We start from the raw sequence: 17436 nt of genomic DNA, 5'->3' as shown, positions 1-17436 counted from the left end.
AAAATCCCAAGGATTCCCTGCGTGCAGCAGGCACTGGCTTCAAACCCTGGCATGCCAACAAACCACTAATGCAGACTCTGAGCACTTCTGGCCATTGACGGTCATGAGGGTAAAAGCTAAACTTGTTTGGTCACTCAGTCAGGAAAGGCCATGTATCAGGGTAATGCAGCACTCCCTATATACTCTTCAGTTCTGGATCACCAAGCGCATCTCTACCCTGCCTCCCACATGAAGAGTTAAAGCTTCCTGGGCAATAGGAAGGCTGCTAGGCAGCAGCTGTTCTGTCATTTCATGATCATACTTCCCCTTCGTAAGTGATCAACAGTTATTTCCCTTTGGTTATTTCCCTAGTAGGGTACATCTCCTGCAAATTACCATCTGTACCTCCAGGGAGAAATCACTGTCCTGTGTTAGATGAACTGTATTTCAACAGAGAGTCGAGAGATGTGTCAGGGGTTGTGCTCTTCCCTCTCCAGCTGAGGACAGAAAACAATTAGTTTTACTTTTAAAAACCTAAGCATTTTTCATTACAGTGAAAGCTTCTGAGTTTATTCTTGAAAACTGTGTGCTTGCAACTTCCTAGGAGGAGCATCTTTCTTCTTTGGAAGTATCTCAGGCCTTCCGACCACACGTCCCATGCCCTGGGCCATAGGCTGCCCTCAGGCATGAAAGGGCAGAATAAGGCATCTTCATGGATTCCCTGCCCGCCTCCCAAATCCAAAAATACAGGAGGCTGTTTTCAACGGAGACCCATTAGCCCTGAGCTGGACCACAAAGACCATTTAATCCCCTACCCTCCATCATAAGGTACACTTGAGTCACAGTTGTAGTCACCACACAGCCTGGGAAAGATTCACAGAAGTTGTTGACATGGTTCTAATCCCTCATTAAAAGTCATCTGCATGCCACCCTTCTCTATAGAAGGGTTCTGGTCTTGTTTTTGTTTGGTTTTATTCTTAAAAACAAAACAAAACAAAAACAACACTGACCAGTGCTTTTAACCTGATTATAACTTGCCTGATTTATGTCCCCAGCTTAAACAATTTACTCTGGTTTCAGCTGAATCTGTCTGGCAACAGGATGAGAGAAGCAGAAATGAGCTGCATGCCAATCTTGGACAAAAGCAGCAGCAAACCAGTGTTTGTTAGTGGGTTACAAGCAAAACTATCACCTTACCTAACCGGACATCTGCTTTACCGCAGGCTCAAGAAAAGCACCTGGGCAAAAACCAGCACCAGAGCAAACGCGGGATGCTTCCAGGCAAATTTTCAGGGTTCCTGAGGACCTTCCAAGAGATCACAAATGTGCCACAAAAATCTTCTGCAAGGTGTGGATCCTGGTAGGGTTTTTTCCCCCCATTACCATCACACCACAGTATTCAAGAGGCCCTGGATCTAGAGTCCAGCAAGCAGGGCTTGGCACACAAAACCCAAGTGCTTTTTTTTCAGTTTTTACCTCCCAAAACAAAACAACCCCACCCTCAACCCCAAGCTTACAGATGCAGGCGTGTGGCAACAGGCAACTCCCAGTAGACACTGATGACATCGACTATCAGGGTCTCAGCATCGTTACGATCAAGCACTTGCAGTGTCACGGGAAGGATTGGGGAGGTGACATGAACTCTCCTTCAATGAGATCTGAATTCATGCTACATTAACACTGAGAAAAATAGAACTCCACAAATAACAGATGATGTGGCTTCGCTCACCCTGCCACCTGTATTTAATGGTTTGAAATACTGTTATTGGCACCTACTGGTCACTCGGGAGAATAAACAAACCAGAATTTAGTTTCAGTTGCAGGGTTGACAGATCAAGCATGACCTGTAAAGCTCATCAAGAACAAAGCAAAGTTAAGTGCAGGAAAGCTGCTCGGGAGTTTGAAAGCTGAGAAATAATTGGATTTTAATAACTTCAGGTTTGAAGATAAGTGTCATGCCTTCAGCTAATTCAGAAACTAAAGAGCACAGATTCACAAAACAAACCAGCATTCCCAATTCTAAGAGCTAAGCATCAACCTTCGCCTAAATTGCCATCCTCTGCTGAGACCTTTGATTTAAACTAAGCCAAAAATCTCTGTTCCTCACTATGGTAAGGCCATACATAAGCTTAGGTAGAACCCCTAAAAGAAGTTTTCTTCTTTATTTAATAACAATTCTATATTAAAAAGAGTTTTCAGAGCATTTCTTGTCTTCTGAATGCTCGAAAAACACTATATAATTTTGAAGAGAAAATGAGGAAATTGAAGTTGGCAGTTTACTAGTACAAATCTAGAAGTGCTTAAAGAGAAATCAGGTTCCAGAATCAGGACCTGTTTGGTGTAATTTCTTCTGGATGTCCCCTTTTATGGGAGATCTTGTTGTTCAAAGCACTGATTTCATGCAACCCAGGAAGGAAACTCCAGGATCCAAATCCTATAGTGACATAGTTTCAGCTAAAACGTGTATTGCAAATTATTCCACATATGTAAATGAAAGGAAAACGTGTTTACAAGCTGCACCAAATTTGGTTTATTATTTTGTGCTCAGATTCACGCTGAACAGGCTGCAGGGTAGAAAGGAGGAGTTCAAGTTTATTGAGTTAATTTACCCAGCTTAAGGATTTCAATATTGGAGAAAAATAAAAAATCCTGAGCCCTATTTACCTGACATCACCTCATTCTCCCTGCTTTCCTTCCCTGCTCAGTAATCCAAACACCTTAAATCTGCAAGAAAAAGAAGGGGAAAAGGAGGGAGAATAACCAAAAGCCAGTTAACATCTAGATTTATGACAGAAAAGATCCTAATTATCTAGGTCTCAGGTGACATTTTGGCCTTTTCTGTATCATTTTAGCCAGTACTTCTCTGCAAAAACAAAGTATAGTCTCCTCACAGACATGAGTTACCTTTATTTTCCAGACGAGTAAAGTAGAGCAAAGAAAGGTCAAGTAACCTGACTGACAGCAGAGATCCAGAGCAGGTCATTCCACCCAAGAACCCTGTGCCCACTCCACTACCCAGCAGGGAGGCTGCAATCACCCCATGCAGCTTCCCTACTCGGAATCAGCCAGCACCACGGACCACAATGGGGAAAAAACCTAATGCAACCCACAAGTTCTCTGTCTTCCAAAATATTACTCATATCTGCCCTGGCACCAAATCATTCACTCTTGAACTGAGAATCCCACGACCTGCCTTTCTGCAGATAATGACCACCTCCACCCACACTACTCCAGCCTCCTGCCCTCCCCCTGCTTCTTCATGGAGCTGTTCCCTAACAAGTTTTACCCCAAGCCTCATAATAGCTGTTACTGGAAGAAGCCCCCAGTAGTTTAACTCGTGGTTTCTTCCAGCTACAAATTAATGCACACAGGCACAAAGGCACACAATGACAAAGCACGTTCCTGCCCATTAACGGTGGCTGGAAAATACCACTCTTTCTTGCCAAAGAGTTTCTGCTGTATTGCTCTTCATTTATTTCCATGATTAAGATTTCTTTCCTTTAAGAATTCTTCTATTCTCCTTTCTGGAAACTGCGTATCTCTCAGGGTCATTGCAGGGCATCATTTCATTTTAATTGCAAGTTCAACATCAATACTCAGCTCATATTTCAGCAGCTCTCCGTTTATCTCAGCTTCTTCCAAAGTGAATGAGAATACATTGCTGTGCAATGAGCTCACATGCAGATGTAATCCACAGTTGAAGATTTCATCCAGACACTTCCCTTAAAGTTCTTATTTTTGCCTCTCCAGACCTTTCTGCCCTCTGCTGAATGGCACAGGGGGAAGCCAGCTCAGAGCAGAGCCAAGCTCCAAATGGTTCTCTCTCATAACATACTTCTCAATACGAGATTAAAAGCTTCCTTCTCCCTGCTTCCCTCAAGGGAAAGGAAAATAAGTCACTTCTGTGGAAATGCCTGTAAGTGTATAGTGGGCAAAGACACTCTAAACACTAACCTGGGTTGCCAGGTTCAGGGTAAAAGCAATAGAAAATTAAAGGAAAAATGCCAAAGAAGAATTTATGATGCAAGGATAAACCAGGTGGATTTTACAGAGACCAGGTGCCTCAGCATTAAAAAAACCAGCTGCAGGTCAACTGGAGAGATTTGAACCAGATATCTGACGCAGGTCTGTGTACAGGTAAGCACTCTGATCTCAAGCAAGTTCCCAGCTATTTGACTCCCACCTTTGCTGGCCAACTCAGCTAAGGCTGAGGGCAAAGGGGTGCACAAAAAAGACAGCCATTCTCATCTGCTGCTCACCCACTGCAGTGCAAAGGCATTGCCACTGGAACAACACCTCCAGGTGACCAGGAGACAAGTGAGAGATTTCAGTTTGGGTGGGTGGGATCACAAGTCTTACAAGAAGATGTCCTGATACACTGGCTTCAGAAGAACAGCAGGGAACAGAAGACAGGTGTGTTCCGGACTGAAAGCAAGGCCAGGTACACATACGTCATACAATAGCTCAGGAGGAGAGAGGATGCACTTGAGTTTCAGCAGAAATGATGCAATGAAATTAAGAGAAAATTTCAAAACAAGCACTGGCAGCTGCTCTTGTCCCTTGCATTGCTGGGCATCCTTTGAAAGGGAGGTGGCAGAACCTCTGTTCTAGACTGGGAAAACCAAAAAGCAGCACTGAAGAATATTAAAAGCTTCATACGGGACAGCTTCCCCCTGCCCCCCAAATAGGTTTAGTTTGCTTACAGCTACCGGACATACAGCAGGCATTCATTTTATGAAATTAGTCTAGTGATCCATGTTATTCATAAGGCCAGACCAGAGGATTCACAAGATCCTCTCTGGTCTTAAAATACATCCAGCAAAGAACAATCTGCCATTGATTGAATATTTGAAAACTAATGACCTACTAAGACTTCTCCTCACCACCCCCACCCGACTTCCAGTTTATATAGTTCAGTGGACAAAATCCACTTTTTATTTTTTAGTTCAGGAAGTTTCAAACAAATGCCTTTACATTAACATTTCAGATCATTAACCAAATGGAATAAATACATCCCTCTGCAACAGCAAGTGGAGAAAGAAGAGAAGAAGTCTCTGCTTGCAGCCAGCAAGTTCTGCCTCGAACGGAAAGAATCTGAGCAAGACATTTTCCACAGATGTTCATGGAAAAACATTTCAGACCACTGCCACATTTCAAGCCTATTGCGGCAGGAAACACTGAAGTTTCATGTGCACAGTCCCCAGCTCATATGTAAGAAGCTTACAGGCCTCCTGCCATTCAGATAGATCACATTGCACAATGTGTATGCACACTAAAAGCCCCTCCTTGAAACATCACTCAACTCGGAGATCTGGGAGGGACTCAAACTGAAGGGAAGGATTTCCAATCCTAGCAAGTCTCCCAATCCCCTATCAAAGGGGAATCAATAAAAACAACCAAGAAAGAAATTCCTCCTACCACAAAAAGATTCACGTAAAACCCTTTACGGGCTTTCTTCTGCTTAAAATGCTGCTTCCATATGGATCACCTCCCCACTTCATACCCCATGGTGCAAGCTGAAAACGCTGCTGAAGTCCAAACCTTCGAAGTAGAGAGGAGACTGAAATACCTTCTATTTTTTTAAAATAATACTGCCTTATTATATCCCCTCCAGCAGTCACAGTTAAAATGTTTTTGGGTTACACTTTGAGAACCCAAAAAGTCAATGCAATTGACTTGTTAACAGTTTTCCTATCAGGGACAAACACACTCCTAAGCTACTCATCACACCCCACCATCCCTTTAACTCAGGATTTTGCAGAGTGATGCTCCCCAGCTTTTACAGTTGCCTGGAGAGCTGCATGCCCCTGCTTTTTCTGACCCTTTCCTGTTAGGATCTTCCCTCCAGTTTTGGGGAGCCTCTCATTCTCCCTAGAAGCCACTAGCTACCTCAGCAGTTCTGCCTTTCATCATTCCCATTAGGGAAAATCTGGCACCAACTTCTCTTTCTGAAGAACAAGTTTGACAGCTGCCTGTACCACAGGAGGCAAGACAAGGGTGCGATATCTGAGCTGTGCTTTTATAGCTGCTCCAACAACTTTGCCATTTACCTCTGGCTCCCTGACTCAGTCTCAGTTTGCAAAGACAGTACACCCTAGCAAACAAAACCGAAGTAACACACCCACAAAACATCTTCTGTCTTGTATACCAGATTCCAAACAATTTTCCAAATAATAAATCCACAGTTAGTCCATTCTAACTGTGCTCATCGTATGTCCTCATCATGCCCAGAGATGAATGTCCACCAAGGATATGTGAGTAACAACTGAAGGACACAAAGTTCATCCATCAATTGAAGAAAGAAAGATATTTCAAGTCAGATTTTGCTATGTGCCAAGATTATTTTGGGAAATAGCTCTCCCGTAAATTGTGCTTAGGATCTCATTTCTCTCTTCATTCATTTGTAAAGAATGAAAGGCTGACAGGGCTTCAGGACCATGCCTCCCCCGCTCCAGCCCGGCTACTGGAATTCACACATTCCCAGGGCAGTTCTACAGGCTGCCTCCCTTTCTTCACTCCACGCTCCAGAAATCCTATCTGGGTGAAGAGGCTGGGAGGAGAGAGTGACAGCAAAAAGTAGTCAAGGCTGCAACATGCACATTTCCCTCCCTTGCATAGCTCACAGGTTTCCCTCTGAACCATGGATATTAATAGCATCCTGCCAAACTTTTTTTGGATGAGAGTTCAAAGTGAGCAATGTTGGGAGGGTCACCAACCACCACTTTTGTACAGGAAAGCCTCCACGTAAGATCTTGGAGGGGAGGGGTCTGGGACAAATTTCATTCTTCCTGGTTTCTTGCATCGTCCCTTTGCAAACGCTGCTCTCCCACTGTGTCTGACCCAGATATCAAGAGTAATAAGGCTAAAACTCTAGCCCATTAAATGACCCTGAGAAGACAACAAATCTACAGCAATATTCATCTGTGACAGTGCTGCTCTAAGAGGCATTTGGAACACAAGCAACTAACAGATTATTTTCAGAACAGTAACTTACCATAAAACTAAAAAGAAGCCAACAGAAATTACCTAGAACTGAAAGAAGCATTGAGCTGAGTCAATGTCTTCTCTCTGGCCAGCTTAGGTCAGGCTGCATCTTGACTGGGTTTGTAACAGGATGTTACATTCCAAAGCTTCTTACAAAGTGATGTCCTCATTGCAAGGCCGTCCCCCTACACTCAGCCCTTGTCCTTTTCCCAGTGTGCCTGACATAAGGAAGTTCAGTTTTTAGAAATCACCTCATAGAGAACAAGTATCTTAGTTATGGATGCAACCAGAAGACAGGCTGCCTAGTCACAGACACATCTTCTAAAAATCCTACAGCTCCACTATTATAATCAGAATAACTCACATGAAGGACAAGGCATGCGAGAAGAGACCTTCTCCCAAGCTGTGCTTGTGAACAGGAATGGAGGAGTGCAGAAGGTTTGAGATAAAGCTGTTGACTAGAGAGCTCCAACATAGGATGCACCTTTGAGCTACACCCAGAGCTCAAGAAGTCACCATCTTAGCTTATGAAATCATGAGTGCACCAGCATTATAAAAACAACTCCTGCGGCACTTCCCATTCACATAGCATGATTGGAAGTCAGTGCTAATATGCATCTCTGATGATCCAAACCAATGCTCCCCCTCCCTCCCCCCAACAATATACCAGGACAGGCATGCTTCTCTAGAAAAATCTCAACAGGCAGGCTGTTAGAGCTGAAGGTGAGGATTTCAACAAGGATGCGAGCAGCAGGATGCACTTCTGGGTACTGAAATTCATCCCAATTTGCTGAGTTTTGTAGTCCAGCCACAAGGGGCCTCTGAGGTCTTCCAGTGGCAAGATATACTTGCTGAGATGGCTGAAGTGTTACCATTGCCTTGACCTGACCATTTTCCACAATGAGATCAACAGGAAGGTGGGCTCAGGCAATTTAATGCTATGCTAATAGAGTCTGGTTTGGAACAGAAATCCAGTTTATATTAATGTTCGTCCAGAGCAGCCACTACCTAACAGCAGTCTAGTGATAAAGCTGGTCAATGTGGCAGCAGTTACAGCACACCATCTCTGAGCCTGCAGGACCATAAAAGCTGCATTAGTAAGGAAAAACCCAGGGGTTATGATTACAGCCAATTCATTAAACGTCTTTCTGTAAACAGTCAATAGCACAAGTACCACCAAAGGAGAGAAGCGTAGCTCTCAGCCACCATACCATTTGGAGACACCTTCTGTGTTCCAAGGAGCAGGTATTTTCCAGTGACAGGGAAACCACTGGAAGGGCACCACAGAACTCTCCCCCTTTCTGGCTTTGATACACAGCTGCCAGATTCTATACCAACCTGATGTCTGGAAGTCTATCTGGATAGGGTTGGATAAGCCATTCACTGCTTCACGCCACATGCCACCACCACCTGGAGACCAGGCAGTCACCACACAGCGATACAGCCCAGCATCAGAAATCTGGGTCTGATACATCCTGTAGCGGAACTCATTCTCTTGGACCTTCTCCAGAACCACACCGTCCACACGAGTCTGGTCGGTCCAGTCTTCCAGCCGCACTACTGAATCCTGGTTCAAGGAGATTATGCGAGTCGTTCCATTGGGATTTGACTGATCCGTTAGTGGCTTCTCAGCTGTAATGAGGACAGAATAGCGTGGCGTCTTGATGTTTTTTGAAGACACTTTGCATGTCATCTCAAAGGTGTGGCCTGCTACAAAGAATGGCTTCAATTTCACCGCCTCCACTGTAAGTGTGTAATCTGAAGAGGGAAGGAAATAAGCAGCAAGAGAGGGGTTAATAAATAGGTGCAGATATTTCTGCAGCACCTTTCAATCTAGAAGATTACAAATAAGCAAAGTACTTTTTCTGGAGACACAAATACCAGCACGTTTATCTAAACACATATGGACATCCCAGAATGCTACTCAACAGCACACACACCAGTACACAACAGTTTGGGTCAAGATGCAAGAATTCAAATAAACACCAAATACTGAACAGATAATGCAATACACAGGTCATAGCATGACAGGACCTCCAGGATTTTTTTTTTTTATCTCAGGAGTAAAAACATTAGTCAGACAAGACTCAGAGTCCCAGTTTTACACTGGATCTGGAAGAGCACCCTCACCAACAGGGTACAAGGACACTGCTGAAGTACTCATGACTAGTGACAAAAGTTGCCACTTACTGAATCACAACCCTTAGTGTAGTTTCTTCTATGTCACTTGAAAATCCACCCTAACCGCAATCCAGATACATTCAGCTGAACTCCCAAGATCCGTTGAAATTGCATGACAAAAAAGTTGCTGGTAACAGGAGAAGCCTCCATCCCCAGCATGCCCATATACACGCCTCTGTGTTGAAAGAGTTCACTATATCTCTGCCTTCATGTGTGTTCTTTTCCCTTGCTTCTCATGCATTCACCTAAGTACAAGCCTACCAGAAGCCTTAACATTTCCTAACAGCCTATTTGGCATCGAGAATGCCAGCAACACTTACTGCTCAGTTTCCTTCCCTTTCTTCAGCATTCTCCAAGTCTGCCAGCTCCTCAATCTCAAGAATCCCTTAATTACAGGGTTTGGGAAAATTATACATCTAGGAGCACAGCCCCAAGACACAAAAAATACAAGCTCACAGTGAGAAATCGAGACAATGAGGAATGACTGAAATCAGAACCAGATAAAAGCAAAGGGAGCTGCTAGTTTCCTAGCACTGTGATGAAGAGACATCCTGCACACCCAGGTTCTTCCTAAGGGAGGGCTGTGGCAGAACACACAGTTTACAGCCACTTCCCAAAGTAGCAGTATTGCAAAAATACAGCCAGTCTGACTTTCTGGACTTACTTTGCTGCAGCACATTCTCCCTTCCTCCCTTCATAAAAGACAAGTGTAGACACATTAAACAAAAAAAGTACACAGATCACCTTTATGCAGGGTGAAACTTCTCAGGAAAAGGGAAATAAGCAACAGTGAGATTGTATCATATTCCCCAAAACTGAACTAAATGTAGTAATATTTATGGCCTCCCCACAAGAGCAACAAGATACTTGTCAAGATTACATTTTGCAGTGTTTTGCCTTCAAGCAGCAGTTTTCACAATGAGTAAACACAGCCCACAAGATGAGAAACCCAGTATGACAACTTTAAATCAGTACTGTATAAAGCAGATCACAGTACAAAGCTATATAAAGAAACAGCAGGAGCAGTGAAGGCTGAGCTGCTTCTAGTGGTCTAGCTGAGCACAGAATTACTTGATACTCCACACCAAACCCCCCTCACACTTCCATCCACTAAGCAAGTGGGAATACAAAAGTGGCACATTTAGGCACTCAGGGTACAATCACAATTGAAGTTGCACACACAGAGTCATTCTCTGCTCCCTTGTGAGAGAACTCATCATGCACCTCATTCTAGACTTCAAATCCATTTTCTCCTCATTCAGTATCCATGAGATTCTGATAGCACCCTATTCATAAGGTTGCAGCATTTAGGAGCACAGCACAGATCAGCTTGCCACATATTTTATGGCTACAGTAGACAACAATATTTTTCCCCAAAAGCAGAAGCACAAACAGCTAGCTGTACTTTTCTGCCAAATATTGCTGCTTTCTAGGCCTTACGAGGAGGCTCTGGGCAAAAATCCCTCCTGATGCATCTGTTCTTTATGCTGCTAATCTTCATGTCAAAGCACCAGGTCCTAGACACCGAAAAAGAAATCTTGCATTTGGTCTCTCACACGTGTTTACGACAAATACCTTCACATGATCAGAGCAGTACAGATGTAGCTGAGAAGAGACAAGTCTCCCTACTACCTGGGCTCCAAATGGCTTACTTCAACTATTCCCTGAGCCACAGGTCAGGCAGCAGTCCACAGGGGAGTGTCTTGTCCCCTGCAAGGACAGGGCAAACGTTGTTCCTAGACATCCTTTCTTGACTTGCCGTTTGGGAGCAATAGAAAATGCTGCTTTTACCAATTATTTTTGCTAAAGAAAAAGGAGAAAGGAGAGGTGGTAGCATGGGACAGCAGCAGAAATGCCATCTGTACAGTTTGTGGAAGAGAACATCTGAGGCCCAGAGATGCAGCTGGAGAACAGTGGTAGAATTCAAAAGGGTTAGAAATCAAGATGCTGAACAGAGAACAGGGAGTTATATTCTTATGAAAGTCATTTCAAAGGATTTTTCTACCTTTTAAAAACCCAAAGCTCCTTAGGTTGGATGAATACAGAAGGCAGAGGCACCTCCTCTAATGTGAGACCATAAGAAATGCAGACCAGAGCAGAGAAGGGGACACAAAAAAACAACGAACAGGTGCTGAATGTTTCTTGTTGCAAGAAAATCAAAAAAGATCAAGGGAAAGTTTCTGAATCGGCAATAATATTAGAGACCTGCATATGTAAATTAAAACAAAAAAGGTCCCATATCCTATCAACTAGAAAAGCCTGGTTCACCATTTGTAACAGTACAGTTCTGTGCCAAAATTGTTCTCCTTCAGTAGCGGCAGACGAAATGTAATTAGCACTCCATCACCCCCACCTAGAAAAGCATGCAGTTGTGTCTGCGTGTAACAGTGCACATTATGAGAAAGAGGAGAGACCAAAGATTTGGCACTTAGGTTAGAAATTACAGTAATCTGCAAGGAAAGTTAAGTGGGAAAGGAAAGTTTCTTCATGTTTCCTATGTTAACAGAAACTACTCATCAGATCTTATAGCACAAGATGGGCCAGAGAGGTCAAAGAACATTTTCTTCCAAGACCTACAGCCTAAGATCTCATTTCTAATCTTCTGAGAATTGCCAAGGCAGCAATGTCTGTCTTGACCGCTACTCTGCACACATGCCTGCAATCCCATGCAGAGCCTCATCTTCTTCTTTTAAAGCTCCATGAATGAAAAGCACGATAAAACACATCCTAGTCGGTCACATACAGGAGGCTGCAATCTGCAGCGTTTACATTGGAAAGCAGTAGGGGAAGAGATCCTAAGTAAACCATACCCAAAGCTTATAACCAGGTTGGGCGCTACTCCAAGACACAGGGCTAGCAGCGGAAGAACTCCTAGCCAAATGATTCAGATAAAATTTGAGTAATAAACCGTACTTCGGAGCCTGGCAGTGCATGCTTTTGCCTTCCATCACAGGCCAGTCCAAGTGGTTAAACCACACTATAATTCTCTTGTTGCTCTCTACCACAAAATGCGTGCTCAGCTTCAAGAGCACTTCTGGGGTAGTGACCAAAAAAGAGTTTTCACCTAATCTAAGCCAGTCAAATTGCTAGAGAAGCTTAACAGCTACACGGACAAGGAGACTTTAGGAAACACCAAACACCTTCCCTGCACTCCACTGACTCCAATCAGAAAAGGATCACGATGGCCACAACAAACAGTAACCTCGGAGCCCAACATTTTGTCAGCAGCCTCAGGTAACGCCATCTCAATATTCATAAAGACTTCTTCATCCCCCAGTGCACCGGCTAGATTGCAAGTACAGGGAATGCAACCGGCATTAAGGTAATGACAGCTTTGCCTTCGTAGGAGCAGGCGGCTATACAACACCCTAAGGTACAATTGTATTCCTGGCAGCTCCAATACCAAGAGCTCTGAAAATACAGCAGGCACGCTAAGACCTGCACGACAGCCTGATAAGTGTGCACACAACGCGATGGCTCTCCCCACTGCTGTGCGCACACAACCAGACCACCCTCACTGGTCCCCTCCCCTGCCAAGCAAAGAGCATAAACACTTCAGCCTCACACAGCCGTGGGCATGAGGAGCCCAGCCACCCCTGACCAGAGCTTGCACACCTCACTTAATGCACTTTCCTGTTCTGACACCCAAACGGGCACGTACACCTGGCAGCTTGGTACCCTAGGTATGGGAATTTCTTTGCTCAGGAGGAGCTGCATGTCTATACTCTGCAGTGTCTATTACACACCAGCAATGGTAAAGACAAGTAGGGGGCAGAAATATCACCTGTTCTACTTGCAGGACTTTCTGTAAGATTAAGAGGTCCTTGCTCCCAATTAAATGTGATGGGAGGGCCTGGGCAAACATTTAGGACAAGTAACTATGCTAAATACAAATATTTTGTAAATTAAAGACAGAAGTATTAACAAACCCCCAAATAATAGTACCTTTGGGATTTGGAATTTCAATTAAAAGTTGATGTTCTCTTTTGCAAAGAATTCCATGCAGATCCAAAGATGACAACACTGGTTTAGGAAACAAACACCAATTCTGCATTCCAGTGCAAACAGCAACTGTGTTTTAAATATAGGCAGTACTCACACTTAAAGTAATAAATAAAATTATCTGTTCAATTATCACACTTTTTTCTGGGTTGAAAAAAATCACCTACAGAGCCAGTCAAAAAAGCTTTCCTCTCTTCCTCTACCCCTTTTTACTGACTGGAATTTGTACTCTAAATACGGAAAAAACACAATATAATTGATGCTTTTCATTTTTGAGGTAGAAGAAGATGCTTTCCTTGTCACCTTGGCAGGGGAGAAGGGGGGAAAAAAACCAAATAAGAGAAACAAATCAGGCAGCCCATGTCAAAAACAGCAGTGATCTATGATAGCGACTGGCTGCATTTGCAAAGCTGAGTAAGCAGAAAGACATGTGAGTATTATTGGTCCCAACAGAGCAAAATAGAAAAAGAAGATAAAACCCCCCCAAGTTAAAAATGAGTAAACATACAACTTATTATACAACACACACAAAAAAGGACTTTGACATTTTCACATTATGTTTACGTTTCAAGCAAAAGCCTCCTTATCTTGAACACCCCCCTGTGCTGACGGACCAACAGACACAACATAAAACCATTTCTCCTTGCTCAAAAACTCAGAACAACCTTTTACAAAGTGGGATTTCTTCAAAGTCCTCCCCCTCAAGCACTGCGTTAAAGTTAACAAGAGACAACACAAGTAATGAAATAGTTGGAGGAAAAGCCTCTATGTAGGCACAAGCTATCCAAGGAAGAGGCAAATTTCTGTTCTCTCCTTAGGCAAACACGTGGGAGCCTGGCTGCTCGCTTTTATAAGCACTGGGAGCAGTTAGGGACTCAAATCACCAGAGATACTTGTCAAAACAACAGTCAGAGAGCAGAGGCAGCAGCAGATTAACTCCTTCGTAGTTGCTGGTTACAGCAGTGGGCTCACAGCCGAGCCTGGCGCTCACACAAATAGGAGGGGACAGGGGACAGCAGGGGACAGGGCACGCAGAAAAAGGCATCTGGGGCTAGATTTCTGAAAGACTGTGGCGGAGGGCACGTGAAGAGTGGAAGAGAAGGGGAAATCAAATCTACATATTGTCCCCTCCTTATACACATATAAGATGCTTTTTCAGGAGGAGAAGGTGTTTGTAGGAGAGCTCACTTTCACATCATAAATCCCCCAACTCCCAAGTTTTGCCAACAAAATGTACTTTTCAGTATGGGGACTGTAACATTTACATTTGTGTTGCAAAATTAGTAGAGTTTTTGGAATAAAACCAGAAACAAGGGAATGTTCACACCTGTCATCGTTTGTTTTCCCTCAGAAATGTCAACACAGGCTGAGACTTTTCAACTCCAGCTGGTCTCCCTAGCTGCTCCAAAGGCAATGATCCATTACACATGCATGCACATACACACACACTCCGTGTTGTGGCATAACAACTGAACTAATTGTGACCAGCATTCAGCATTAATGAGAGATCTCATTCCTGCTGGAGAAGTCAGCTTCAGTGAAAAAAATGACCTTTTAGCAGACCACACTTGGTGTGGGGATGAAGGGAGTACTGAGCAAGTAGCCCACCATTTCTCTCTCCACTGAAGCAAAATCACAGCAGAAGCTCTCCAACTCGCCGTTTAGGGATTACTCCCAAACAACTTGAAACTGATTTCAAACTACTTGTCTCTGAAATATAGTTCTTTGCCTGTGGATGCCTGAGCTAGACTGTTAAACATATCTATCAGGATAAATGCAGCTTAGCTAAGCAGAGATTTTTGCCAAAGATGTTACATATCCTAGGTTATCCTATTCCTTCTGTTTTCTGTCCAACAGTCTTGCATGACCACACATCTAAGCAAAAGGAACTTCCAGGATACATACACCCATTTCAAACCAGTGTTAAGCGACTCAGGTAACTTGATTTAGCTTCTAGGAAATGCTCCCAGAGTCAGTTTAAATACTGAGTAGAGCTAGTTCACTTCTGCCTAAAATAGGCCCAGATCCAAGCAAATCACTGAATGACTTTGCTTTGCCACCCACTTATTTTTTTGATACTCTGGTACTAACTACTATGCTCATGCACTTTCTCAGAAGTGCCTTCTAAACATGGGCTTGCAGGAGAGGGGAAAAAACAAACACACAAACAAACCACAAAACCAAACCAACTCTCAAACTGGCAGACAGAGAAGACAAAGTGAGTGACATTCCTCTTTTCACCTCAGGACAACAGGGGTTGCTAGCAGCAAGATGCATCCTAAACAGACCAAAATACTCCGAGTCATGAAAGGGGGCAATGACCCCAGCATCACTGCTGGATGCCACCCCTGCCACAATGACAACCTGGCTCCTGGAAGTCTCAGCACAGTTGGACTGACGTATCTCTGCTTTTCTCTGTGTTCTGCACTTCCACTCCAAGCTGCTGCATAAAACTGGTGAGTGCTGTTAAGTAGTTACTTCCCTCCACAAGTGAGAGGCCTTTACACAAGGTAATAGTGTTTTTTCCTCTTCATAACACAGAACCCCATTTCCAAAGCCCATTAGCAGGCATTCTGGCTGACGGGCCTACTGAAGAGAAAACTATCTCAGCTATCCAGGTCTTTCAATGAATAGGTGCAATGTTCCTACCTTGTGTAGCCCAGAAAATGCTGACAGCTGCAGAAGTCACCTCTTTGCTCTTTACCCAGCTGTTGTTGCGGTGCCTACTCCATGCAGAGATGACACAGAAATAATCCCCTCTGTCACTTTCTGAAGTCCACTGGATTCGTAAACTGAAGGTGTCAACAGTCTTTTTAAAGAAGATTATTTCCCCATTCTGAGTCCGCTCTCTGCTCCTGTCTCCAAGCAGCAGAGTCCAGTCTGCATCCATCGTGGCCAGGAGCTCCTCTGTCACCACATCGTCGCTGCGCAGGCGCTGCCTGTAGTACCAGGAAACCGTGAAGCGGATGTTCGCTTCGGTGTCCTGTGCATTTGTGATCCTGCAATTGAGCTCTGTGGGGTCATCTGAAAACTTGGGTGTTTTAGAGGCATTCAGAAACACCTCATAGTCTGGCTCTGCAGGAGAGGAAACCCAGAAGAAAGAAGTTAGAAGCTACAAGCAGAAGGGAGAAAGTGCCAGAGCTTGTTAAGAGATACTGCTAACTTCTAACATCCAGTCTGTGAAAGCACCTGAGCTAGAAGCCAAGTGCTAGAATATGCATTTTTCTTACAAGACCTGGGGACTGGGAACTTGGACTTCAGCTCTCAGGCTTGTACCAGTCTAACCCAAGTACCCTTAGGCCTGCATTTCCAAACAAGACGTTCCATTTCGTATGTCTAGTCACGCCATTTCAGAAAAATCAGGACTAAGAGATCTTGTCGAGCAAAATCATTCCCTTCTTTAGGCCTGGCCCCAAGTAATCCACCATGTGGGTTTAGTTTTGCCCAGCCAGTAACCTTTTGCGCCTGTTCAAATGCCTGGAGCTGCCTGCAGCAACAGGAGACTGGTTATTCTCTGGCTTTCGACTGACCAGAGAGATCCCATTTCCCCTACTTCTGTCCAGGATAAGCAGCCATTTCCCATCCTGAAATGCCTTCATTTCCACACTTAACCATCCCATTACATCTCTACAATACAGTTTAAGAATGTTAAGAAACAACCCCAAAACCGAACACCTCACCCACCCAGACACCAAAACTAAGGGACATTGCTACCACCACTGGCACTGGCCACAGGCAGCACCAATAGCGGTGCACAGTAAATTTCAGTGGGCAGCATAGTAAATACTAAGTAGGTTAAGAGTTGAAGATGTGTAGGTCAGAAGAGTTTCACAGTCTGAATACAGAAGTACATGCTGTACAGCTATGAGGCTGGAATACCTCAAGCTTGAAAAGGAGAGCCTGAAATTCATGGGTTAAGAACAGGGCTGTTGTATTTAAATCTGAAATAGCTGGCTGTCCAAAGCCTAAAAGCGATAAGGCAGCCGCCTGACTATTTTCTCTCAGACTACAGAGATAGTAAAGGAAAAAGATTACACCAAGAACCTCACACCACAAAGGAAATACATATTTATTTACTAGTGTTAGAATATTTTTCTGTCTTGCTGTCTACTATAATTCAGAAAAAAAGACTAGCTTTCCAACTGTTCAGCCAATACTCATCACACTGCTTTTATATTGTGTTTTCAGTGCTCTATATTTATTTCTTGCTTTACGTTTTATTTGGCATTTTGCCCTCCTAGAAACAATTAACCAAAGCTATAATTGGAACAGAGAAGGCAATCCAAGGCT

General features: G+C 43.8%; 1 protein-coding gene across 1 annotated transcript in view; it reads right to left on the bottom strand.

The window, feature by feature from the left end:
• The window catches only part of PTGFRN (prostaglandin F2 receptor inhibitor), a 38024-nt gene that overhangs the window by 11238 nt on the left and 9350 nt on the right, over window positions 1-17436 (bottom strand). Inside the window, exons 4-5 of the mRNA XM_009695497.1 lie at window positions 15796-16221; window positions 8302-8721 (exon numbers count right to left, since the gene is read on the bottom strand). Coding sequence (XP_009693799.1) covers window positions 8302-8721; window positions 15796-16221 — 846 coding nt within the window. The remainder of the gene's footprint in view (window positions 1-8301; window positions 8722-15795; window positions 16222-17436) is intronic.

The sequence above is a fragment of the Cariama cristata genome, unplaced genomic scaffold (assembly GCF_000690535.1).
Source record: "Cariama cristata isolate BGI_N322 unplaced genomic scaffold, ASM69053v1 scaffold3102, whole genome shotgun sequence".
NCBI lineage: Eukaryota > Metazoa > Chordata > Aves > Cariamiformes > Cariamidae > Cariama > Cariama cristata.
This window is presented reverse-complemented; position numbering and strand designations above follow the sequence as displayed.